This window comes from Pristiophorus japonicus, chromosome 3 (genome assembly GCF_044704955.1).
Source record: "Pristiophorus japonicus isolate sPriJap1 chromosome 3, sPriJap1.hap1, whole genome shotgun sequence".
Lineage (NCBI taxonomy): Eukaryota > Metazoa > Chordata > Chondrichthyes > Pristiophoridae > Pristiophorus > Pristiophorus japonicus.
The window spans coordinates 172,611,214-172,637,260 of record NC_091979.1 but is presented as its reverse complement, the minus strand read 5'-3'; the positions used below and the strand labels follow the sequence as shown (position 1 = coordinate 172,637,260).

The following is a 26,047-nucleotide window of genomic DNA, read 5'->3' as shown; positions in this document are numbered from 1 at the left end:
CAATAGTGCTGACTCTTTGTTTTATCATGATTTCTTCTGCAGGACATGGTACCCATCATGGTTGATTATTGTCTTCTTCTCGAACGCATGTGAGTCTCAGATGGGCTTTCTTCCATAATTTTTCATATATTTGTTTATGTCTGTATTCAATTACAAAACTATTGGTTTAAAAAAAATAAGATTCTTATTTACAAACATGTGCTATTTGGCTTATTTTTTCAAATTTGGGTTTCAATAAGGTTCTGAAGAAGTGTTTGTCCACCTATCTCTTTTGGCCCCTAAAATAAAGATAGTGTCATTGGTGGTGATCCAAGCATTTAATATGCTAGATTCTGTGTGAGTAGATAGGTCCTGTAAAACATAACGGGCTACATTTTTTGACATTTGCGATTTCGCCTGTTTCGGGGCGCAATTCGCGGCAGATTCAAAAATTTAGCACCGGGTTAATGTTAGCGCCGGAGTGCGCAACTTTCGCCAAATGAAAGTTCACGAGGAGCATTAGCGCTAACTCCATACAATTTGTGTGCCGGAGCCGAAAGTTCCGGCGCTAAAAAAAATCGGCTGTTTTGCACATGCGCAAATTTTACATTTATTTTTTCTTCCCAAACTTCTGGCCTTCTGTCTGATCGCAAACGCAAATGCAGGGCGCAGCCTCGTGCATGCACGGTACATCCGGGGCTGAATCAGCCATTTTAAAATTGGCTTTTGATCATGGAGGACGAGGAGTCGAGACAGCGTGCCAGGCGATTTTAGCCAGGAGGCTAACAAAGCTCTAGTGGGGGCTGTGGAGAGAAGATGGCAGGAGTTACATTGGAGGGGTAAATCAAGACCCCTGTCGGCCATTTTTAATCACATATGGAGGGAAATCGCTCAGGAGGTCTCTGCCTCAGACACAATGGTCAGGAGTGGCAAACAGTGCTGAAGAAAGTTCAATGATCTTTTGAGGGTTGTTAGTGAGTACAATTTTTATTCATGCATTCCTTCATTACTTCAATTATAAATCTGACACACTATTTGTTCTCATGCTTTTGGTGCTTGTCAGTAGTATGTGGGTGTTCTCATGCTGTTCCTCAGCACTCCTAAAATGCATGACACATAGGTAGGCTTAGTTTGGCACCCTATTTGCTTTGAATGATCTTTACACATTATTAAAATTGCTTTCTGAGATCTCATAAGATGTCTCCACACTTCGATGTCCTCCTGATGAACCACGTGCAACTTCCAAGGCCATTAAACAGAGGACTGTATTACATTCAGACAGTATGGTATGGTATAAGTGCTTTGGTGGCTATCTGTGTGTGCCACAAGAGCAGTTGGACCCTCTTGTAACCATTCCCATTTTCATCTTTGCAGGCAAAGGAGTCCTATAATTGTTACGAGCAGGTGAGGACAGGCAGCAGTCCGCCTCAGACCCCGTCATTCACCGACCTCGAGGAGCGAGTGGCAGGCCTCGTCGGCGTCTCAGGTCAGGCAACTGCTACTGGAGGTGCTGACCCCTGCTTGGAAACTGAGGGTAAGTCCTGCACACTCCCTGGGCTGGGTTGGGGCAATGTCGTGCAGTGTCTGTGGACTAGATATAATGGAGTCGTGGCGGTTCTTCAAATGAGCCTGTGCTATGCGACCTTCCTCATGTCACCCTGCCCCCTCCCCTGATGCTAACCACTTGTCTGTTGCCTTCTGTTGCAGATGACCAGCCACAGCCGCAGCATCCCTCAAAACAATACTCCACGTCAGTGTGGAGGAGGATGAGTTTGCAGATCAGCCGAATCCGGGGCAGATGCAATCCACCGCTCCTTTACCACCGGCACTCACCTCGTCTGAGGGCAATGACGTAACTTTCTCGGGGTTCGACAACTCCAAGGCTCCTGGGACTAGTGGCGTGCAGCAACGCAGTTCTGAGGTTGAACCTCGTATGCCATCTCTCCGGAGGGTGAGTTGGCAAAGTCGGTCTGCTGACAGACAAGCAGACATGAAACTGGACATGGTGGGACTGTCCAGAGAGAGCATCCACCTCACCCATCAGCTCGTTGATGTCTTGGGTAGGATTCCCACGACCATCGAGACTCTCACGGCGTCCATTACGGAGGTAGGGTCGCAGATTGTCGGTGCCCACACAAGGCTGGTGGCCTCCAGCAGTGACACTGGAGTCCCGGAGAGTGTGGCACAAAGCCTTGCGGGATATTGTTCAACACAAGCACAAGCTCTGCTTCAGCTTGGGCAGGTGATGCAGTCCATAAACCCTTCCGCCATACTCTCTGCATTCCCCACTGGTACACCCAAATCCCAACCACCTGTGACTGTTGACGCGATGAAGAGGCTCGCCAGTCAGAAGCCGGGCCTTCCACGCCACGAGCTGCTCCAGTGTGTCCCCAGGCAGCTTCTCCATTGTCTCTTCCCCCAACACAGCAGCGCTCTGACAACGTTACTGTACGCCATCTTGGTACCACTTGGTTTAGGAGTTGCGGGTAAGGGGGGGGGAAAGCTGGTGGTAAAAGATAGTGGGGCAGGGGTAGCTGTATTTATGTTGTTAATGCTGGATGCATCCTATGTTTTATGTTTTATTATGTTCTGATTTATCTTCATAAGGTTGTTGTTGAATTATCACACTGCTGGATGCAGCTAATTTATGTTATTTTATTAAAGTTTACAAAGTTGACAAAGTTTAATAAATAATTTTGTTCACCTGAACCATTCCTGTGTAGTGTCTCATTTGCAGAATAAGAGGTGGAATAGTCGATATGGTGGGATAGTGGCCAGGCAACGGTCAAATGTGCCGTTCACTCTTCAAGCAAAGTGTTCAATTATGAGCTGCTGATGTAAGGCTTTTGCAGCGGAGATTTTCCACAATGCTTCCCCTGTGGTTGTGGCATTGGTTCCTTGCCAGGCTCGTCTTCCTCCTCCCCCCCGCCCTGAGGCGGTCCTGCAATCCCCATTGGTAAATCCTGTCCCCTCATGATGGCTAACTTGTGTAGCATGCAGCACACCACAATAAACTTCGAGACCTGTTATGGGGAGTATTGCAGGCAGCCTCCAGAGTGGTCCAGGCATCAGAAGCGATGCTTGAGCACTCCAATTGTCTGTTCGACAATAATGCATGTGACTGCATGGATCTCATTATAGCAATGCTCTGCTTTCTGTCGATGGGTTCCGGAGACGGGGGGGCAGGGGGGGGGGTCATAAGCCAGGTGGCGAGGCCGTAACCTTTGTCCCCCGGCATCCATCTCTGGCCTTGTGGTTGACGTTGGATCATGCGTGAGACATTTCTCTCACGCAAGATGAAAGCATCATGGATGCTCCCTGGATATTGGGCATTGACTGCTGTCATGATGCGCTGAGTATGGTCGCAGATGCTCTGTACCTTCATGGTGTGGAATCCCTTTCCGTTTCATTAAACCTCTGGATTTTGTAAAGGTGCTTGCATGGCGATGTGTGTACAGTCAAGGGCATCCTGAACCTTGGGGAAGCCAGCAAATCGTCCAAAACTTACAACCCTGTAATATTTGGGTCTCCTTGGTCATTGGGAAGTTGCGATGCATGACGATTTACATCATCCAAGTGGTCAAAACAGCGTGCAGGCGCTAAGTGCTGCTGCAAAACCATTGGTGCAAATTTCGCCCGGGTGCAAAATCTTTTGTGCCTCAATTCACGTCCAAAAAATTTTTTTTTGCGACCCATCCAGGCACTACATGGGGCGCAAAACAGCCGAAAATCTAGCCCAACCTCTTCAACCTTGAACTGCATGATATTCTGCTGCTTTGAGAAACAGATTTTTCAGTTTGTAGTGTAAATCCTTTGACTGCTATTTGAGAGATTCAGTAGAAAATTAACATGTGGATTAGAATTTCTTAAAAATAATCTACCTCTATCTATCCATAATCTTGACCTTGTCCACCTCATAACCTCCTATTCTGGTTATGGCCAACTACATTTTCAGTTCCTGTTATGTTTTGGTACCAAACTTTTGAGTTGCTTGAAGGTGTCTTGTGCTACGAGCTTGCCAACTGCTGAAAACTTGTCCAACAAAGGGTTTCATCTGCAGTATATGACCAACATCCACAGTATAAGGGTTTCGACTAGTTGATGCATATTTTTATTGATGTATCCTCTATGCACAGCTGCTGCTTAAATTCTGTATTCGGCATGATTCTGGTGACATGCTGTATACTATAATTGAAGTAGTGTTTTTGATTAGGTCGCTGTACCTGACTATGCAAGTTGGTAAGAAGTGATCAATCTAGCTTCAAGACTTTCTAATACTTTGACAATTGCCATTTTTGTGTTTCTAAACAACATTGCTGCAGTGCTTATAATGTACAAGTAAATACTGGTGTATGTCGTCAATACATAACATACATATAGGAATGGATAAAAGCTTGCCATTCAGTCACGTTTGATACTGTTTGTCTTGTATGTACCTCTGTGTCATCTGTTTGAGTTGTGCACAATGGATAAGTCAAATAGCCACTACAGCAAGGAAAATATTATGATTACAGAAAGTTATACTGGGGATGGATGTGCTGAAATTCATTTGTCTGTATTTAAAGGTACAACAGCCTTATAATGGTGAGCATTTCCCAGACAAATTGCATTTGTCTACTTTGCATGTGGTGCACAGCTTCAGCTTAATTGTGAAGAATATTACAGAAGGTGGCCAGTCGGCCCATCGTGCCTGTGTTGGCTCTTTGAAAAGAGCTATCCAAATAATCCCATTCCCCTGTTCTTTCCCCATAGCCATGCAAATGTTTCCCCTTCAAGTATTTATCCAATTACTTTTTGAAAGTAACTATTGATACTACTTCCACCACCCTTTCAGTCTGTGCATTCCGGATCATCATAACTCGCTGCATAAAAACAGTTCTCCTCATCTCACCTCTGGTTGTTTTGCCAATTGCCTCAAGTGTGCAAATTGCCATCAATCATATATGTCCATCTGCAGCATCATTTGGATGCAAGTCTTGCTGAGCTTTCACAAGATAAAACTGTCAACTGTTTCATTCTGTTGCCTGCATAACAGCAACATAATTAATTGTACATGAAATGCTTTGAGATGCGATAAAGCATAATATAAGTGCAAGTCTTTCTGACAACATTTAACACTTAATACATTTTTTTAAAATTATGGGAACATTAACCTCCATTTGATAAATGTTGTCAACATTTAATGGGTATAACTTGCATGTAAATTAGACCATCAGATATTCTGTATTGCTGCTGTCTTTTTAGACCTTTTGTCCACACCATTTCCCAGTTAAGCTGGGCAGCTGATCTTATAGGCGTTTTTCATTGCAGCTGCGTAATATGAATCTCCTCACCCCTTGGGGAACTGCTTGAGATTGGAAATTCTGCTTGTGGAGATTTGCGCACAGGAGTTATGTGTTTCACGTGTTGTAGCCACACTATGGGACACAAATGATGCAGCTTTAGATCTCGGCCTGACAGCCCATTGTGGAATGGTCCTAGTTTTAAATTCATAATGTACATATGCAAACAACCGTTACTTGACTGTAGTTTCACATTAGGATTTGTCATATGAATGAGTCTGTAAAATGTCAATTAGAACGATGTTTTCCATAATTGCCAGACAAATACTCTTCAACATGTAGCAGTTCTGCAAGTTTACAGTCTTGACAATTCTAGGTTAGGAGCATCAATGTGTTGCAGTTTTTAATGTAACCACAGACTAACCCTTCAATTTATTTGACAGGATTGATTGTGATTGAGTCACAGAGACTGTTGTTAACATAGAAACATAGAAAATAGGTGCAGGAGTAGGCCCTTCGGATCTGCGCCGCCACTCAATGAGTTCATGGCTGAACATGCAACTTCAGTACCCCATTCCTGCTTTCTCGCCATACCCCTTGATCCCCCGAGTAGTAAGGGCTACATCTAACTCCTTTTTGAATATATTTAGTGAATTGGCCTCAACAACTTTCTGTGGTAGAGAATTCCACAGGTTCACCACTCTCTGGGTGAAGAAGATTCTCCTCATCTCAGTCCTAAATGGCTTACCCCTTATCCTTAGACTGTGACCTCTGGTTCTGGACTTCCCCAACATTGGGAACATTCTTCCTGCATCTAACCTGTCTAAACCCGTCAGAATTTTAAACATTTCTATGCGATCCCCTCTCATTCTTCTGAACTCCAGTGAATACAAGCCCAGTTGATCCAGTCTTTCTTGATATGTCAGTCCCGCCATCCCAGGAATCAGTCTGGTGAACCTTCGCTGCACTCCCTCAATAGCAAGAATGTCCTTCAAGTTAGGAGACCAAAACTGTACACAATACTCCAGGTGTGGCCTCACCAAGGCCCTGTATAACTGTAGTAACACCTCGCTGCCCCTATACTCAAATCCCCTCGCTATGAAGGCCAACATGCCATTTGCTTTCTTAATTGCCTGCTGTACCTGCATGCCAACCTTCAATGACTGATGTACCATGACACCCAGGTCTCGTTGCACCTCCCCTTTTCCTAATCTGTCACCATTCAGTTAATAGTCTGTCTCTCTGTTTTTACCACCAAAGTAGATAACCTCACATTTATCCACATTATACTTCATCTGCCATGCATTTGCCCACTCACCTAACCTATCCAAGTCACTCTACAGCCTCACAGCATTCTCCTCGCAGCTCACACTGCCACCCAACTTGGTGTCATCCGCAAATTTGTAGATACTACATTTAATTCCCTCGTCTAAATCATTAATGTACAATGTAAACCGCTGGGTCCCCAGCACAGAACCTTGCGGTACCCCACTAGTCACTGCTTGCCATTCTGAAAAGTCCCCATTTACTCCTACTCTTTGCTTCCTGTCTGCCAACCAGTTCTCAATCCACGTCAGCACACTACCCCCAATCCCATGTGCTTTAACTTTGCACATTAATCTCTTGTCGAAAGCCTTCTGAAAGTCCAAATAAACTATCAACTGGTTCCCCCTTGTCCACTCTACTGGAAACATCCTCAAAAAATTCTAGAAGATTTGTCGAGCATGATTTCCCTTTCACAAATCCATGCTGACTTGGACCTATCATGTCAAAATGCTCTGCTGTGACATCCTTGATAATTGATTCCATCATTTTACCCACTACCGATGTCAGGCTGACCGGTCGATAATTCCCTGTTTTCTCTCTCCCTCCTTTTTTAAAAAGTGGAGTTACATTGGCTACCCTCCACTCCATGGGAACTGATCCAGAGTCTATGGAATGTTGGAAAATGACTGTCAGTGCATCCACTATTTCCAAGGCCACCTCTTTAAGTACTCTGGGATGCAGACCATCAGGCCCTGGGGATTTATCGGCCTTCAATCCCATCAATTTCCCCAACACAATTTCCCGACTAATAAGGATTTCTGTCAGTTCCTCCTTCTTACTAGACCTTCTGACCCCTTTTATATCCGGAAGATCCTTCTTAGTGAATACCGAACCAAAGTACTTGTTCAATTGGTCTGCCATTTCTTTGTTCCCCGTTTAAATTAAAAGCAATGAAGAAATGGATGATTAAACTGTTGTTTTGAGGAATTGAACATCCACCGATTTAAAGACAAGAAAATAAAGATTTGTCTTTTTGTCCAACAGTGAATCTTAAACTGCAACTTCAGAAGAGCTTCCCCACTGCACTATATCCATTTTCTACATTAAATATCCTTTAAAGACTGTATGAGCAATAGTTTCACTTACTGTTAATTGGTATTGAATAAAAATGGCTATATGATGCGGTTCCCACCTAGTAGTAGTGAATGAAACTAACTTAACTTTATATACATGGGGCCCAAATTTGCCCAGGAGTTGCTCCGTTTTTTTTCCGGAGCAACTTGATTTTTCTGGAGTATCTTTAAAATCCCTATTCTGCACATTTAATTTGCGCCAGTGTAAATAAGTTAGGTTTTTTTTTTAGTTTAGTGTTTTTTTTTCCAAAAGGGAGCGTTACCAGCCACCTATGCCTATTTTGGCCAATTAAGCAAGTTTGGACAACTAACAATAGCTCAGAACTTAGTCCAGCGTATGTGGCCACTTGTGGCCGTACAGAAAACCCCTGCGTAGAGTTAAGAATTCAGCGCAGGTAGCCAGAGAGGGGGGGGGGGGGGGGGAAGGGAAGCAGAGAGGACTTTGCAAAGCACTAAACACCTTCTCAACAACATTCATGAAGCATAAAAACCATTAATAAAAAAATAAATAAAAAATAAAACTTAAGTCCTACCTTCATACTTGGCCCGGGAAGTCAGCGGGCCTGCCGGTGCGAAAAACCACTTGGCCGGGGATAGGTGCGGTAGATGGGAAGCCCGGGCGGGGGAGCAGTGAACTGGCCACACACGAGACGAAGCAGGCTGGGCTTGCAGAAGGAGGCTGCAGAAGGGAAATTAAAGGGGGGCTAGCAGAAGGAAGGGGGGCTGGGAACACACAGGCTGCAGGAGCCTAAATTGTGTTAAGTGTAAAGGTCTATTATGTACTTATTGTAAGTTTTGATAGTTGACATGACACCTCAAAATAAATCATAAATAATGCTGACAGTGGCCATGAAACAATCCAAAACATCTGTGCTAGACTAAAAAAGTACATTTTAAAATGAAAGCTCATCTGAGACAACTAAATATACTCCCAACAGCATGTACCATTTGTATGGACTTCAGAAATTTGAATGGTCGTGTCATAATTTATAGAATTAAAATCAGGTTGCATGAGATTTGCTTGAATTAAATCCAGTGATTAAGATTGAAGGAGCTTGATTGAATCTTTACTTCTATCTGCATACTTCAGGGCTGCAGCCATTCTGTGGTCAGCTATTCAAGGTGCCCTCATACACAACAATTGGTGTTATTTCTCTGGGCAATAGGTCTGATGCTAAAGCAATGTCGGTACGAAAGACCACTCGGCCAGGGATCGATGCGATGGGTGGGACGTCCGGGCACATGCGTGAACGCTCCAATGCGCATGCGCAACGCTTCCGCCGCTGTTGCACACGGGCCCTAGCCCCACCCCCTGCCGGCACTCTTTCTCGACTCCTATCTCGACTATTTTTTTCCACTCTTTTCCACTCTTTCCACCTACATCCACTACTCCTGCGATGCCCTCCATCACTAACAGTTTCCAGTTTCCCGGCCCCAACCGTCTCCTTTTCACCATGGACGTCCAATTCCTCTACACTTCCATCCGCCACCAGGATGGCCTGAGGGCGTTCCGCTTCTTCCTCGAGCAGAGGCCTAACCAGTCCCCATCCACCACCACCTTCCTCCGCCTGGCTGAACTTGTTCTCATATTGAACAACTTCTCCTTTAGCTCCACTCACTTCCTCCAAATTAAAGGTGTTGCTATGGGAACCTGCATGGGTCCTAGCTATGCCTGCCTTTTTGTGGGATATGTGGAACACTTTGTTTCAGTCCTACTCGGGTCCCCTCCTTCACCTCTTTTTCCTGTACATTGATGACTGTATCGGTGCTGTTTCCTGCTCTCGCTTGAAAATTTCATTCACTTTGCATCCAATTTCCACCCTTCCCTCACCTTCACATGGTCCATCTCCGACTCTTCCCTTCCCTTCCTCGACTTCTCCTCTGTGGCTAGGCTTTCGACCAGTATCCACTGTAAGCCCATTGACTCCCACGGCTACCTGGACTACACTTTCTCCCACCCCGCATCCTGTCAGGACTCCATTCCATTCTCCCAGTTTCTCCATCTCCGTTGCATCTGCTCTGACAACGCCACCTTTCACACTAGTGCCTCTGACATGTCTTCCTTTTTCTTCAACAGAGGATTCCCCTCCGCCATGGTTAACATAGCCCTCGACCGTGTCCATTCTATTTCCCGCACCTCTGCTCTCACCCTTCCCCTTCCTCTCAGAACCATTATCCTCACCTTTCACCCCACCAGCCTCCACGTTCAACGGATCATCCTCTGCTATTTCCGCCACCTCCAGTGTGAACCCACCACCAATCAAATCTTCTTCTCCCCTCCCCTCTCAGCATTCCGAAGCGACCGCTCCCTCCGCGGCATCCTGGTCCATTCTGCAGTCACCCCCAGCACCCCCTCCCTTTCCCACGGCACCTTTCCATGCAAGCGCATGAGATGCAATACCTGCCCTTTTACCTCCTCCCTTCCCACTATCCAGGGCCCCAAATACTCCTTCCAGGTGAAACAGCGATTTACTTGTAATTCTTTCAATTTAGTATACTGTATTCGCTGCTCACGCTATGGTCTCCTCTACTCGATTGGGTGACCGCTTTGCGAAGCACCTCCGTTCAGTCCGCAAGTGTGAGCCTAAGCTTCTGGTTGCCTATCACCTTAATTCTCCACTCCATTTTCACTCTGACTTCTCTGTCGTAGGTCACCTACACTGTTCCAACGAAGCTCAATGCAAGCTCGAGGAACAGCACCTCATCTTTCGTTTAGGCACTTTACAGCCTTCTGGACTCAACATTAAGTTCAAAAATTTCAGAGTGTAATCTTTGGCTCCCTTTCCCCACCCCCACCAGAGCCTGTTTCTTTCATTCTTTTTCTTTCTCCTTGTCTCTAATGGCAGCTGGTCATTATCCCGCCATTCACACCCTATCTTGACTAATGTTTTTCTAACGCCTGGCATTACCATTTGAATTTGGGCCATCATCCCTTTTGTCTCTCTAATCTCTCCTTTCTTCCAACCTACCACAGACCTTCCCTTTTGTTCTTTCTTCCCATCCCCCTTTCAGTGCTTGTTAAGAATCCGTTCTTTCCGAACACTCGCCAGTCCTGACGAAGGTTTATCGACCTGAAACCTTAACTCTGCTTTCTCTCCACAGATGCTGCCTGACCTGCTGAGATTTCCAGCATTTTCTGTTTTTATTCCAGATTTCAGCATCCGCAGTATTTTGCTTTTGTATGTTAATTGTATATGTTCTCACTGGAAGAGAGAAGGCTGAGAGGTGATTATGATTACTGTTTTTAGAATTCTAAGGGACTTGATAATGTAGACTATGATGAGCAGTTTCACCTTATCCAGAGTAAAGGACATGGCCTGCGCTTGAAGGGACTTCATTCAAAACTAATCGACGGGAGCAATACTTCAGTGAGTGAGTGGTCAATCTGTAGAACAGGCTCCCCAGGGAGATAGTGGAAACAGTTGGTAGTGATTCATTCAAATGCAAATTGGATAGATTTCTTTTAGAAAATAACATTTTAGGATATAGCATATGAGTAATTTAGACATGGCATGTGATAAGTGTAGCATGCTTGGAAGGAACCGATGACTGGACCACGGTTCCAAAAGCACTCCACCACTGGAGTTTTCCTTGTCTCATGTCCGAGTTTGTTGTAGACTAATTGATGGGGATTGATTGCTACATTCCGTTAGCATTGTATCATGTGACTACAGGATGGTAGAAGGCGAACTAGGTAGACCGTGGTCTTCTTTCATCTAGCATTTCGCATGATCTGGGTGATATGGAAGCCCATGTTCTCCATATGTTATCTGAAGAATGAATTGCACCCAAGACTCACGTTTTTAATAAAAACAGAAAATGCTGCAAATGCAAAGCAGGTCCGGTCCATCAGATCTGCAAGGCAAAAAAAAAGGTAGCTTAATTCTTCAGGCACCAACATTTGGCAGATGAAGGGACAATACCTGCAATGTTAACATACATTTTCTCTTTAGGGATACTGCTTTTATTTTATATCTCCAGCATTTTGAGTTTTTTTCCTTTTATTTCATTTGTTTAAATTGTAAACTGGTCACCCATTTGAGTACATAAAAACAAACATTATCAATATGAAAGGATTAAGATTAGATTGTTGGCAACTATAGGCAATCATCTATACTTCTGATTTATGTCAAAGTTCGGAATGAGAAGCTGTTACAAGATCTTAACAGCCTGTTGGCTGTTCAACAGTTTAGCTTCAGAGCAAACTGGGCACCTTCTGGTACAGAAATAGATTGATTCTCTTCAGAAAGCTTAAAAAGGTTTGAGCCTTTTTTTTTGGCTTTGCTAAAGCAAACATATGGCAGCAGTGACTTAAAAACACAAGGTGTGAGAAACATGAATAAACCTTGCCCCTACGTGTCCCAGTTGGCACCATTCATGTCTTTAGAAACATAAAAACGTAAGAAATAGGAGCAGGCTATTTGGCCCCTCGAGCCTGCTCCGCCATTCAATAAGATCATGGTTGATCTGATCATGAACTCAGCTCCACTTCCCTGCCCGCTCCCAATAACCCATTACTCCTTTATCGCTCAAAAATCTGTGTATCTCTGCCATAATTATATTCAATGACCCAGCCTCCACAGCTCTCGGGCAGAGAATTCCATAGATTTACAATCCTCTGAGAGAAAACATTTCTCCTCATAATTTTAAATATGCGGCTTCTTATTCTGAGACTATGTTCCCTAGTTTTAGTTTTCCCTACGAGTGGAAATATCCTCTATGCATCCACATTATCGAGCCCCCTCATTTTCTTATATGTTTTAATAAGATCACCTCTCATTCTTCTGAACTCCAATGTGAATAGGCCCAACCTATCTTCATAAGTCATCTCTGGAATCAACCTAGTGAACCTTCTCTGAACAGCCTCCAATGCAAGTATATCCTTCTATAAGTACTCAAGATGTTGCCTTACCAATACCCTGTACAGTTGTAGCAGGACTTCTTTGCTTTTATACTCTACACCCCTTGCAATAATGGCCAACATTCCATTTGCCTTTCTGATTACTTGCTGTACCTGCATACTAACTTTTTGTGTTTCATGCACAAGGACCCCAGGTCCCTCAGTACTGCAGCAGTTCGCAATTTTTCTCTATTTAAATGATTCTTTGTTTTTCTATTATTTCTGCCGAAGTGCATAACCTCACAGTTTCCCACATTATACTCCATCTGCCAAATTTTTGCCCGTCTTTAGCCTATCTATATCTCTTTGCAGATTTTTTCTGTCCTCCTCACAATTTGCTTTCCCACCCATCTTTGTATCATCAGCAAACTTGGCTACATTACACTCGGTCCCTTCATCCAAGTCATTCATATAGATTGTAAATAATTGAAGACCCAGCACCGATTCCTGAGGCACCCCACTAGTTACTGTTTACCAACTGGAAAATGACCCATTTATCCCGACTCTCTGTTTTCGGTTAGTTAGCCAATCCTCTATTCATGCTTAATATATTACTCCCAACCCCTCATGTGGCACCTTATCGAATGCCTTCTGGAAATCCAAATACACCACATCCACTGGTACCCCCCTTATCCACCCTGCTTGTTACATCCTCAACTCCAGCAAATTTGTCATAAAACCAAGCTGACTGATTGAATTATGTTTTTCCCAATGTCCTGCTACTGCTTCCTTAATAATGGACTCCAGCATTTTTCCAACGACTGATGTTAGGCTAACTGGTCTATACTTTCCTGCTTTTTGTCTGCCTTTTTTTAAATAGGGGCGTTACATTTGCGGTTTTCCAATCCGCTGGGACTACTACCCCAGAATCCAGGGAATTTTGGTAGATTACAATCCATGTATCCACTATCTCTGCAGCCACTTCTTTTAAGACCCTAGGATGTAAGCCATCAGGTCTAGGGGCCTTGTCTGCCTTTAGTCCCATTATTTTACTGAGTACTACTTCATGAGTGATAGTGATTGTGATTGTATTAAGTTCCTCTCTCCATATAGCCCCTTGATTATCCACTATTGGGATGTTTTTAGTGTCTTCTACCGTGAAGACCAATACAAAATATTTGATCAACGTCTCTGCCATTTCCCTGTTCTCCATTATTAATTCCCCAGTCTCATCCTCTAGGGGCTCAACATTTACTTTAACCATTCTTTACCTTTTTATGTACCTATAGAAACTCTTACTATCTGTTTTTATATTTCGCGCTAGTTTACTTTCATAATCTATCTTCCTTCTCTTTATTATTTTTTTAGTCATTCTTTGCTGGCTTTTAAAAGTTTCACAATCCTCTGGCCTCCCACTAGTATTGGCCACATTGTAGCCCTTGTTTTCAATTTGATAACCTTAGTTAGCCACAGATGTTTATCCTTTCTCTTAGTCTTTCCTTCTCAGTGGGATATATTTTTGTTGCGAGTTATGAAATATCTCCTTAAATGTCTGCAACTGCTCATCAATCTTTAATCTATTTTCCCAATCCACTTTAGCCAACTCTGCCCTCATATCTTTGTAGTCTCCTTTATTTGAATTTAAGACCCTTGTTTGAGAAGCAACTTTCTCATCCTCCAACTGAATTTGAAATTCAACCATGTTATGGTCACTCATTCCGAGAGGATCCTTTACTACGAGATCATTTATGAATCCTGTCTCATTACACAGTACTAGATCTAAGATCGCCTGCTCCCTGGTTGATTCCGCAACGTACTGTTCAAGGAGACGATCCGGATACACTCCATGAACTCTTCCTCAAGGCTATCCTGGCCAATTTGCTTTGTCCAATCAATATGAAGGTTAAAATCACCCATGATTATTCCTTTATTACAAGCTTCCATTATTTCTTGATTTATACTCTGTTCTACGCCCACCAGCGACTTTTTCCTCTTATTATTCCTTATCTCCACACAAACTGATTCAACATCTTGATTCTTAGCCAATATCGTTTCTCACTAACGCACTGATCTCATCCTTTATTAACAGTGCTACCCCACCTCCTTTTCCTTTCTGTCGTTCTGAATTGTCAAATACCCCTGAATATTTAGTTCCAAGCCCTGGTCACCTTGCAACCACGTCTCTGTAATGGCTATCAGATCATACCCATTTGTTATCTATTTGTGCCGTCAACTCATCTATTTTCTTACGAATGCTACATGCATTTAGATAAAGAGTTTTTAAATTTGTTTTTCTTACCATTTTTTCCTGTTTTGACCCCACTTTCTGATTCACCTTTATATTTAAACATTCTGTCCCTTCCTGGCACGCTCTGGTTTTAATTTCTGCCAGTGGTACCCTGATCTATTGCCTTCTCCTTGTTGTTTGACTTTAAATTTTCGTTCACCTGAATCCTCCCCCCACTAATTAGTTCAAAGTGCTCTCTGCAGCCCTAGTTATTTGATTCACCAGGACCTTAGTCCTAGCACGGTCTAAGTGAAGCCTGTCCGAAAGGAACAGCTCTCTCTTACCCAAATACTGGTGCCAGTGTCCCACGAACCAAAAGCCATTTCTTCCACACAAGTCTTTGAGCCATGTGATTAGCTCTCTGATCTTATTTACCCGATGCAAATTTGCTCTTAGCTCGGGTTGTAATCGAGATATTATTAACTTTGTGGTTCTGCTTTTTAAATTGGCCCCTAGCTGCTCATTATCCCTCAGAAGAACCTCTTTGTCCTATCTATGTCGTTGATAGCCACGTGGACCATGACAACTGGATCTTCCCCCTCCCACTCCAAGTTCCCCTCCAGTCCTGAGGAGATGTCCTTAACCCTGGCACCGGGCAGGCAACACAGCCTTTGGGGCTCATGCTTTGCAGAGAACCGTATCTATCCCCCTAATGATACTGTCCCCTACCACTATGTTTCTTTTTATTTCCCCCACTTGAATGGCCCCCTGTACATAGGAACATAAAAATTAGGTGCAGGAACAGGCCATTCGGCCCCTTGAGCCTGCACCGCCATTCAATAAAATCATGGCTGACCATTCAACCTCAGTACCCCTTTCCTATTTTCTCTCCATACCCCTAGAATCCCTTTGGCCGTAAGGGCCATATTTAACTCCCTTTTGAATATATCAATTAGTTAAATCTTTGATTCAGTCGATATCTTAGTTTTGTTAAATTAATAACTTAAAACATAAAATAATTAAATAAGTACTATCAAGTTACAGTTACTCAGCTCTTAATTTAAACCCCTTCCCTAACTTGGAAAGCAAGAAAATCTGTAATACTCACCAACCAATCACCTACCTTCTCTCCTGTGACATCACTCTTTGATTTTTGTTGGTTTTGAATTGGAGCCTCCCCGCTCTTTTATGCTTCGCCGCTGCTGGTGTCTCCAATGCTAGTCTCCCCTATGTCATGAGAGAGATGTTCACGTAAGATGTAAAGAAGGGATCCAGATTACTTGACATTTTATAGATGAAGCCTGTGTATTAACTGTTTAAATTTATAGAATTCATTCAAACGTTCATTATGGCAAGGGTTGCACGTCATGCGGAGTGACCATTAAACATAGAAAATAGGTGCAGGAGTGGGCCATTCGGCTCTTCGAGCCTGCACCACCATTCAATAAGATCATGGCTGATCATTCACCTCAGTACCCCTTTCCTGCATTCTCTCCATACCCCTTGATCCCTTTACCCGTAAGGGCCATATCTAACTACCTCTTGAATATATCCAATGAACTGGCATCAACAACTCTCTGCGGTGGAGAATTCCACAGGTCAACAACTCTGAGTGAAGAAGTTTTTCCTCATCTCAGTCCTAAATGGCTTACCCCTTATCCTTAGACTGTGTCCCCTGGTTGTGGACTTCCCCAACATCGGGAACATTCTTCCTGCATCTAACCTGTCCAGTCCTGTCAGAATTTTATATGTTTCTATGAAATCCCCTCTCATCCTTCTAAACTCCAGTGAATACAGGCCCAGACGATCCAGTCTCTCCTCATATATCAGTCCTGCCATCCCGGGAATCAGTCTGGTGAACCTTTGCTGCACTCCCTCAATAGCAAGAACGTCCAGCCTCAGATTAGGAGACCAAAACTAACATAATATTCCAGGTGTGGTCTCACCAAGCCCCTGTACAACTGCAGTAAGACCTCACTGCTCCAACACTCAAATCCCCTAGCTATGAAGGCCAACATGCCATTTGCCGCCTTCACCGCCTGCTGTACCTGCATGCCAACTTTCAATGACTGATGTACTGTGACACCCAGGTCTCGTTGCACCTCTCCTTTTCCTAATCTGCCGCCATTCAGATAATATTCTGTCTTTGTGTTTTTGCCACCAAAGTGGATAACTTCACATTTATCCACATTATACTGCATCTGCCATGCATTTGCCCACTCGCCTAACCTGTCCGAGTCACCCTGCAAACTCTTAGCATCCTCTTTACAGCTCACACCACCATCCAGCTTAGTGTCATCTGCAAACTTGGAGATATTACATTCAATTCCTTCATCTAAATCATTAATGTATATTGTAAATAGCTGAGGTCCCAGCACTGAGCCCTGCGGCACCCCATGAGTCACTGCCTGCCAATCTGAAAAGGACCCGTTTATCCCAAGCCTCTGCTTCCTGTCTGCCCACCAGTTCTCGATCCACGTCAGTACATTACCCCCAATACCATGTGCATTAATTTTGCACACTAATCTCTTGTGTGAGACCTTGTCAAAAGTCTTTTGAAAGTCCAAATACACCACATTCACTGGTTCTCCCTTGTCTACTCTACTAGTTACATCCTCAAAAAATTCTAGATTTGTCAAGCATGATTCCAAGCAGTGAGGTCTGTGCTCCCCAGAATACATTCATGCATGTGGGCATTGCCAACCTTTAGTCATCATGCCCAGTAAGCATGAGGTTGAGTGTGAAGGCATTGTGATGCCAATGATAATTATTGTGGCATCCTGAGTTGCTGTCTAGAACAGTTGTACATGGATCCATGACCGTAAGATATTTATCTCCACGATTTTATATCTAAAGTTTTTTTCTGTCTGGAGGAGTCGGAATTGTGAATTTTTAGTGGTGTGTGATACTTAAATGTATGCTTTTCAATCACTGCCACATATATTGCGGTACATAGAGTTCTTCAGATCTGCCTGTCTACTTTCTCTGCAAGTTGGAAACCTCTGTCCTGATGCTAATTTGAGATTTTCCATGTCTAGCAATGATATGTGCTTGCCCCCTACATGAAAATTCTAGAGTAATAAATTTGTTTCAGAAATGCATGAAGTCGCATAACCCTTCCTCCATATGGCACTAAGTGAAATGGTTTGAAAACCTCTAACCCCAGGATTTCAAGGGATTTTAAACTAAGTTTTCCTCTTTAATAACAACCTTTGCTGTTCTATGATTGAGGCTAAAGCAGATTATAAATGGTGGAAAAGTGTTTCATTCTGCTGTGAATGCCAAAAGTTAATATCAAAAGATTACAGAGAGGTATTCCTGTGAGCATACAATTCAACTTTGTAAATTTTTTGGTGCCAAGGATATTTTGTGGTAATCTGCTATGTCTGATTTTTTGGAGTTTGGTTATTTTCTTTCAGTAGCCCTGCCCTTTCACTGAGCAACATCAATTAATAATTACAAAAATAGAAAATGCTGGAATCACACAATAGTTTAGTCAGCATCTGGAGAGAACAGCTACTGCTGCCTAAATACTGTCTGGGGATGGATCAGTCATGGATTTTGTTGGCTAGTATTGGAACAAGCTGTTTTTCCTTATCAATTTTTTAACGTCTGCTTCAACAGTTATACTGTTTTATTAATGCACATTTTGCATTTTAAATAGTGGTGAGGAAACACTGCTCGATACTGCTGAGTTTTATTTTTTTCCCAACTCCATTTCTTTGGTCTGGTATCGAACACCATTCCATGAGCTAAATTGTGAGCAGCTAACTTGCTCCCATGCTTTAGTCATGCCACTGGGGAGCTGGCCACTGAAAGGTGTAGCAATGAAGTATGGCTTGACTGGTGCATTTGTTTTTTTCTTTGTTTCTTCTCCTGTCAGAAAAGTGCTCCTCCTCATGCCCGTGTGTGTATTAGTACAACTGTGCCCATTCACTTTGTCTTCATCTCCTACATTTTAGTAAACTTCTATTTGTAGGTATTTTTTTTTCTTCTGACAGTTTTATAATTATTTTCCCTTTCTCCTCCATCCATGTTGTAGTTCTAGTTAATGCACTTCTCCCGGACGTGGGTGGCACCCTGCACCCATTACTAATTAATGAGTTCCCATTAGCTTTCTGATGGCTCTATCTTTTGCTTTCTTATCTGTTGTGTGCTTTTGGGGTAAGCTTCCCAGTTCTATTGATCTCAACTGTTCGTTATGTAGCTATGATCAGAAGATACTGATGTCTGGTTGGCTTTCCAATTTTTTCTTCGCTGTAGAGTACATTGGTATTTGGAATAAATTCATCGTAAAAATAGTGGATGCTATTTGGATAAACACTTTTAAGCTGCTACTAATTAAATTATTTTGAAGGTTCTCAAGATTGACATGAAACACTCTGAAACTTCCTGTGCTGTTGGAGGCATGGCTCATTCTGCTATAGAGAGAAACTATTGCGAGCTGTTATGCTAGATTAACATTCTAAGGTTTTGCTGGATTATCCCAGAGGTCAGAATTACATTTCACACAGCTTTATCTTGATGATTGTACCAATGGTTGGATACCTTCGACATGGAACGAGTGATTTTGGTAGAATCTATGACCGGGTAAATTGGAACTGATCTGTGGAAGAAATGGGTTTAATATAGGTCAGATCAGCTTTAATTATTTAAACCATTATAATAAAGTTGAACATTTTCTTCCGCAGCTGGCTTTGATGTGTGGTCCCATATCATTTGTACCATGCACAAAAGAGGGGATTAAACTTTAGATAACTATTTAATTTTCATGTTTAACTTGATTGTGGAAGGACATAAAATATAAGAATGTTGATGAGATAGTATAATATAAGAGTAATAAAAAAATTAACATGACGAAATTGTGACAAATCTTCAGGATAAGATGGTTTCCATTCCAGTGTTTTTAGAAGTAGGAGGTGAGAACATTACAGATGCCCAAAGTTCTCTCGATTCAGGAACAGTTCCTTTAGATTGGAAAATTTTGCTTGTCACTTTGCTATTTAAGTAAGGTGACAGAGAGAAACCAAGGAATTATAGACCAGTTGGCCTAACATCTGTTGTAGGGAAATTACTAGAGTCTATAATTAAGGATAGAGTAACTGAATACCTTGAAAATTTTCAGCTGATCAGAAAGCCAGCATGGATTTGTAAAGGATAGGTCATGCCTGCCAAACTTGATTGAATTTTTTGAAGTGCTGACTAAAGGGAAATGTGTATGGATGTTGTTTATATGGACTTCCAGAAGACATTTGATAAAGTCCCTCACGAGACTGTTCATTAAAGTTGAAGTCCATGGAATTGAAAGCAAATGATTTACCTGGTTAGGAAATAGGTTGAGCGACAGGAGATAGTATTCAGGAATATTAGACAGGTACTCTAATTGGCAGGATGTGACCGGTGGTGTCCTGCAGGTATCTGTGTTGAGGCTTCAACTATTCACAATATTTATTAACAACTTAGATAATGGGATAGAAAGCCATATATCCAAATTTGCTGATGACACAAAGATAGGTGGTATTGTTGGGGAGGGTTTAAACTAGATTGGCAGGGGGATGGGAACCTGAGAATAGATTCAGTAGGGAGGGAAGTAAAGCTGGAATTAGAAAGCAAAAATGTAGAAAGTGAGTTTGAAGGACAGAGGAAACAAGCAGGAAAAAAGGGTAAAAAAACAAATTTAAAAGCTCTGTCTAAATGCACGTAGCATTTGTAACAAAATAGATGAGTTGGCGGCACAAATGAGTATGATCTGATAGCCATTACAGAGATGTGGTTGCAAGGTGACCAGGACTGGGAACTAAATACTCAGGGGTATTTGACAATTCGAAGGACTGACCGAAAGGAAAAGGAGGCAGGGGTAGCACTGTTAATAAAGGATGGGATCAGTGCGTTAATGAAAAAGGATATTGGCTCAGAGGATCAAGATGTTGAATCAGTTTGGGTGGAGATAAGGAATCATAAAGGGAAAAAGTCACTGATGGGCTAAGCCTAACAGTAGCTACACTGTTGGACGGAGTATAAATCAAGAAATAATGGAGGCTTGTAATAAAGGAACGGCAATAATCATGGGTGATTTTAACCTTCATATTGATTGGCCAGGGCAGTATTGAGGAGGAGTTCATAGAGTGTATCCGGGATAGTTTCCTTCAACAGTACGTTGCGTTACCAACCAGGGAGCAGGCTAACTTGGATCAGGACTGTGTAATGAGGCAGGATTAATAAATGATCTCGTAGTAAAAGATCCTCGAGGAATGAGTGACCATAATATAGTTGAATTTCAAATTCAGTTGGAGAGTGAGAAAGTTGGTTCTCAAACCAGGGTCCTAAACTAAATAAAGGAGACTACAAAGGTATGAGGGCATAGTTGACTAAAGTGGACTGGGAAAATAGACTGAAGAATGGGACGGTTGATGAGCAGTGGCAGACATTTAAGGAGATATTTCATAACTCGCAACAAAAATATATCCCACTGAGAAGGAAAGACAGTAAGAGAAGGGATAACCATCCGTGGCTAACTAAGGAAATAAGGGAGGGTATCAAACTGAAAACAAGGGCATACAATGTGGCCGAGACTAGTGGGAGGCCAGAGGATTGGAAAATGTTTAAAAGCCAGCGGAGAACGACTAAAAAAAAATGATTGAGAGGGAAGATAGATTATGAAAGTAAGCTAGCACGAAATATAAAAACAGATAGTAAGAGTTTCTACAGGTACATGAAAAGGAAAAGAGTGGCTAAAGTAAATGTTGGTACCCTGGAGGATGAGACTGGGGAATTAATAATGGAGAACAGGAAAATGGCAGAGACGTTGAACAAATATTTTGTATTGGTCTTCACGGTAGAAGACAGTGAGAACATCCCAATAATCAAGGGGCTATAGGTAGGAAGGAACATAATACAATCACTATCACCAATGAAGTAGTACTAGGTAAAATAATGAAACTAAAGGCGGACAAGGCCCCTGGACCTGATGGCTTACATCCTAGGGTCTTAAAAGTGGCTGCAGAGATAGTGGATGCATCAGTTATAATCTACCAAAATTGCCTGGATTCTGGGGCGATCCCAGCAGTTTGGAAAACCGCAAATGTAATGCCCCTATTTAAAAAAAGGAGGCAGACAAAAAGCAGGAAACTATGGGCCCAAGTTTCCACACGATAAAAAAACGGGCGCCCCTCCGAGCTGGGCGCCCATTTTTCGCGCCTAAACAAAAACTCGCGATTCTGGAGAGCCCTGCAGCTCCTTGTCTGTTTGGCGCGGCGCCCAGGGGGGCGGAGCCTACACTCGCGCCGATTTTGTAAGTGGGAGGGGGCGAGTACTATTTAAATTAGTTTTTTTTCCTGCCGGCCACGCTGCGCGTGCGCGTTGGAGCGTTCGCGCACGCGCAGCGTGAAGGAAACATTGGCACTCGGCCATTTTTGTAGTTCTTTGTAGCTGTTTAGTTTTTGAAAATGTTTTAATAAAAGCACATTGCCATCAGCACATCAGCACTGAGAAAGCTGCAGCAAGCCTCAGAAAGTTGAGGCAGCCGTTTCCCGACGACCTCCCCCTTTTGCCGTTGGGAAATGGCTCCTCAATTTCTGAGGCTTCCTGCAGCCCTCTGTCTCCTTCCCTCCCTCCCGCCGTCTGGAACAGCTTCCTCCCCCCCCCCCCGCTGCGTTCGGTCGGTCGGTTGGGTCCCTCCCTCCCGCCCGCTCGCTCGGCGTCTGGAACGGCCCCCCCCCTGCTTTCGGTCGCTCGCCCGCCGTCTGGAACGGCTTCCTCCCCCGCCCCCCCCCCCCCCCCTTCCTGCGTTTGGTCGGTCGGTTCCCTCCCGCCCGCCGTCTGGAACGGCTTCCTCCCCCGCCCCCCCCACCCCCTGCGTTCGGTCGGTTCCCTCCCTCCCGCCCACCGTCTGGAACGGCTTCCTCTTTCTCTCTTTTTCCCCCCCCCCCCCCCCCCAAAAACGGCGCCTAAAAAAAATCTCGCAATTCTGGAGCGTTCTGCAGCTCCTTGTCTGCCTGGCGCAGCGCCCAGGGGGGCGGAGCCTACACTCGCGCCGATTTTGTAAGTGGGAGGGGGCGGGTACTATTTAAATTAGTTTTTTTTCCTGCCGGCCATGCTGCGCGTGCGCATTGGAGCGTTCGCGCATGCTCAGTGTGAAAAAAACATTGGCACTCGGCCATTTTTGTAGTTCTTTGTAGCTGTTTAATTTTTGAACATTTTTTTAATAAAAGCACATCAGCACTTGCAGCCTTCTCACTGTCTCCTTCCCCCCCCCTTCCCCGCGGGAACGAAACGGCTGTTCCCTTTCCCCCCTCCCCTCCACGGGAACAAACCAACATTCCATTGACTCTGGATCAGTTCCTATGGAGTGGAGGGTAGCCAATGTAACCCCACTTTTTAAAAAAGGAGGGAGAGAGAAAACAGGGAATTATAGACCGGTCAGCCTGACATCGGTAGTGGGTAAAATGATGGAATCAATTATTAAGGTTGTCATAGCAGTGCATTTGGAAAGAGGTGACATGATAGGTCCAAGTCAGCATGGATTTGTGAAAGGGAAATCATGCTTGACAAATCTTCTGGAATTTTTTGAGGATGTTTCCAGTAGAGTGGATAAGGGAGAACCAGTTGATGTGGTATATTTGGACTTTCAGAAGGCGTTCGACAAGGTCCCACACAAGAGATTGATGTGCAAAGTTAGAGCACATGGGATTGGGGGTAGTGTACTGACATGGATTGAGAACTGGTTGTCAGACAGGAAGCAAAGAGTAGGAGTAAATGGGTACTTTTCAGAATGGCAGGCAGTGACTAGTGGGGTACCGCAAGGTTCTGTGCTGGGGCCCCAGCTGTTTACACTGTACATTAATGATTTAGATGAGGGGATTAAATGTAGTATCTCCAAATTTGCGGATGACACTAAGTTGGGTGGCAGTGTGAGCTGCGAGGAGGATGCTGTGAGGCTGCAGAGCGACTTGGATAGGTTAGGTGAGTGGGCAAATGCATGGCAGATGAAGTATAATGTGGATAAATGTGAGGTTATCCACTTTGGTGGTAAAAACAGAGAGACAGACTATTATCTGAATGGTGACAGATTAGGAAAAGGGGAGGTGCAAAGAGACCTGGGTGTCATGGTACATCAGTCATTGAAGGTTGGCATGCAGGTGCAGCAAGCGGTTAAGAAAGCAAATGGCATGTTGGCCTTCATAGCGAGGGGATTTGAGTACAGGGGCAGGGAGGTGTTGCCACAGTTGTACAGGGCATTGGTGAGGCCACACCTGGAGTATTGTGTACAGTTTTGGTCTCCTAACCTGAGGAAGGACATTCTTGCTATTGAGGGAGTGCAGCGAAGGTTCACCAGACTGATTCCCGGGATGGCGGGACTGACCTATCAAGAAAGACTGGATCAACTGGGCTTGTATTCACTGGAGTTCAGAAGAATGAGAGGGGACCTCATAGAAACATTTAAAATTCTGACGGGGTTAGACAGGTTAGATGCAGGAAGAATGTTCCCAATGTTGGGGAAGTCCAGAACCAGAGGTCACAGTCTAAGGATAAGGGGTAAGCCATTTAGGACCGAGATGCGGAGGAACTTCTTCACCCAGAGAGTGGTGAACCTGTGGAATTCTCTACCACAGAAAGTTGTTGAGGCCAATTCACTAAATATATTCAAAAAGGAGTTAGATGAGGTCCTTACTACTAGGGGGATCAAGGGGTATGGCGAGAAAGTAGGAATGGGGTACTGAAGTTGAATGTTCAGCCATGAACTCATTGAATGGCGGTGCAGGCTAGAAGGGCCGAATGGCCTACACCTGCACCTATTTTCTATGTTTCTATGTTTCTATGTTCCCTTTCCCCACTCCCCTCCGCGGGAACGAAGCGGCTGTTCCCTTCTCCTCCCCCCCCCTCCCCCACCCCCCGCGGGAACAAACGCCTGCAGAATTCTCTGTGTCTGAAGCACTTTCACACAGGTAGGAAGATGGTTTATTCAATCTTTTCTTTGCTTATAAATGTTTATTCAGGTTGGATTTATTTGTATAATATTTGTAGAAGTATAAATAAGGATTTATTGTAGAATTTAAGGAGTTCCCTTTCCCCCCCCCCCCTCTCCCCCCCCCACCTCGGTCTGGACGCCTAATTTGTAACCTGCGCCTGATTTTTTAATGTGTAGAACAGGTTTTTTCAGTTCTACAAAAATCTTCACTTGCTCCATTCTAAGTTAGTTTGGAGTACGTTTTCACTGTGGAAACTTTGAAATCAGGCGTCAGTGGCCGGACACACCCCCTTTTGAAGAAAAAATTCTGTTCCAAAGTGGAACTGTTCTACCTGACTAGAACTGCAGAAAAAAAAATGTGGAGAATTGCGATTTCTAAGATAGTCCGTTCTCCACCAATTGCTCCTAAAAAATCAGGCGCAAATCATGTGGAAACTTGGGCCCTATATATCAGTTAGCCTGACATCTGTCGTTGGGAAAATGCTGGAGTCCATTATTAAGGAAGCAGTGGTGGGACATTTGGAAAAGCATAATTCAATCAAGCAGAGTCAGCATGGTTTTATGAAAGGGAAATCATGTTTGACAAATTTGCTGGAGTTCTTTGAGGATGTAATGAGGAGGGTGGATAAGGGGGAACCAGTGAATGTGGTGTATTTGGATTTCCAGAAGTCATTCGAAAAGATGCCACATAAGAGGTTACTGCACAAGATAAAAGCTCACGGGGTTGGGGGTAATATATTAGCATGGATAGAGGATTGGTTAACTAACAGAAAACATAGAGTCGGGATAAATGGGTCATTTGGCAAACAGTGACAAGTGGGGTGCCGCAGGGATCGGTGTTGGGTCCTCAACTATTTACAATCTATATCAATGACTTGGATGAAGGGATCGAGTGTAATGTAGCCACTTTTGCTGCTGATACAAAAAGATGGGTGAGAAAGCAAATTGTGAGGACACAACAAATCTGCAAAGAGATATAGACAAGCTAAGTGAGTGGGCAAAAATTTGGCAGATGGAGTATAATGTGGAAAAATGTGAAATTATCCACTTTGGCAGAAATAATAGAAAAGCAAATTATAATTTAGATGGAGAAACATTGCAAAGTGCTTCAGTTCAGAGAGACCTGGGGGTCCTTGTGCATGAATTACAAAAAGTTAGTATGCTGGTACAGCAAGTAATCAGGAAGGCAAATGTAATGTTGGCCTTTATTGCAAGGGGGATAGAGTATAAAAGCAGAGAGGTTCCTGCTACAACTGTGGAGTATTGGCGAGACCACACCTGGAATACTGCGTACTGTTTTGGTCTCCGTATTTAAGGAAGGATATACTTGCATTGGAGGCTGTTCAGAGAAGG

The 26,047-nt window shown here is 43.6% G+C and overlaps 1 protein-coding gene and 1 long non-coding RNA gene across 2 annotated transcripts in view; both read left to right on the top strand.

Moving 5' to 3' along the window:
- The window catches only part of vps8 (VPS8 subunit of CORVET complex), a 961,193-nt gene that overhangs the window by 162,560 nt on the left and 772,586 nt on the right, over positions 1–26,047 (top strand). Inside the window, exon 20 of the mRNA XM_070876055.1 lies at positions 43–89. Coding sequence (XP_070732156.1) covers positions 43–89 — 47 coding nt within the window. The remainder of the gene's footprint in view (positions 1–42; positions 90–26,047) is intronic.
- Positions 411–2,481, top strand: LOC139259403 (uncharacterized). Its single transcript, XR_011592564.1, has 3 exons — positions 411–953; positions 1,354–1,513; positions 1,687–2,481. It is a non-coding gene; the product is annotated as an uncharacterized lncRNA (long non-coding RNA).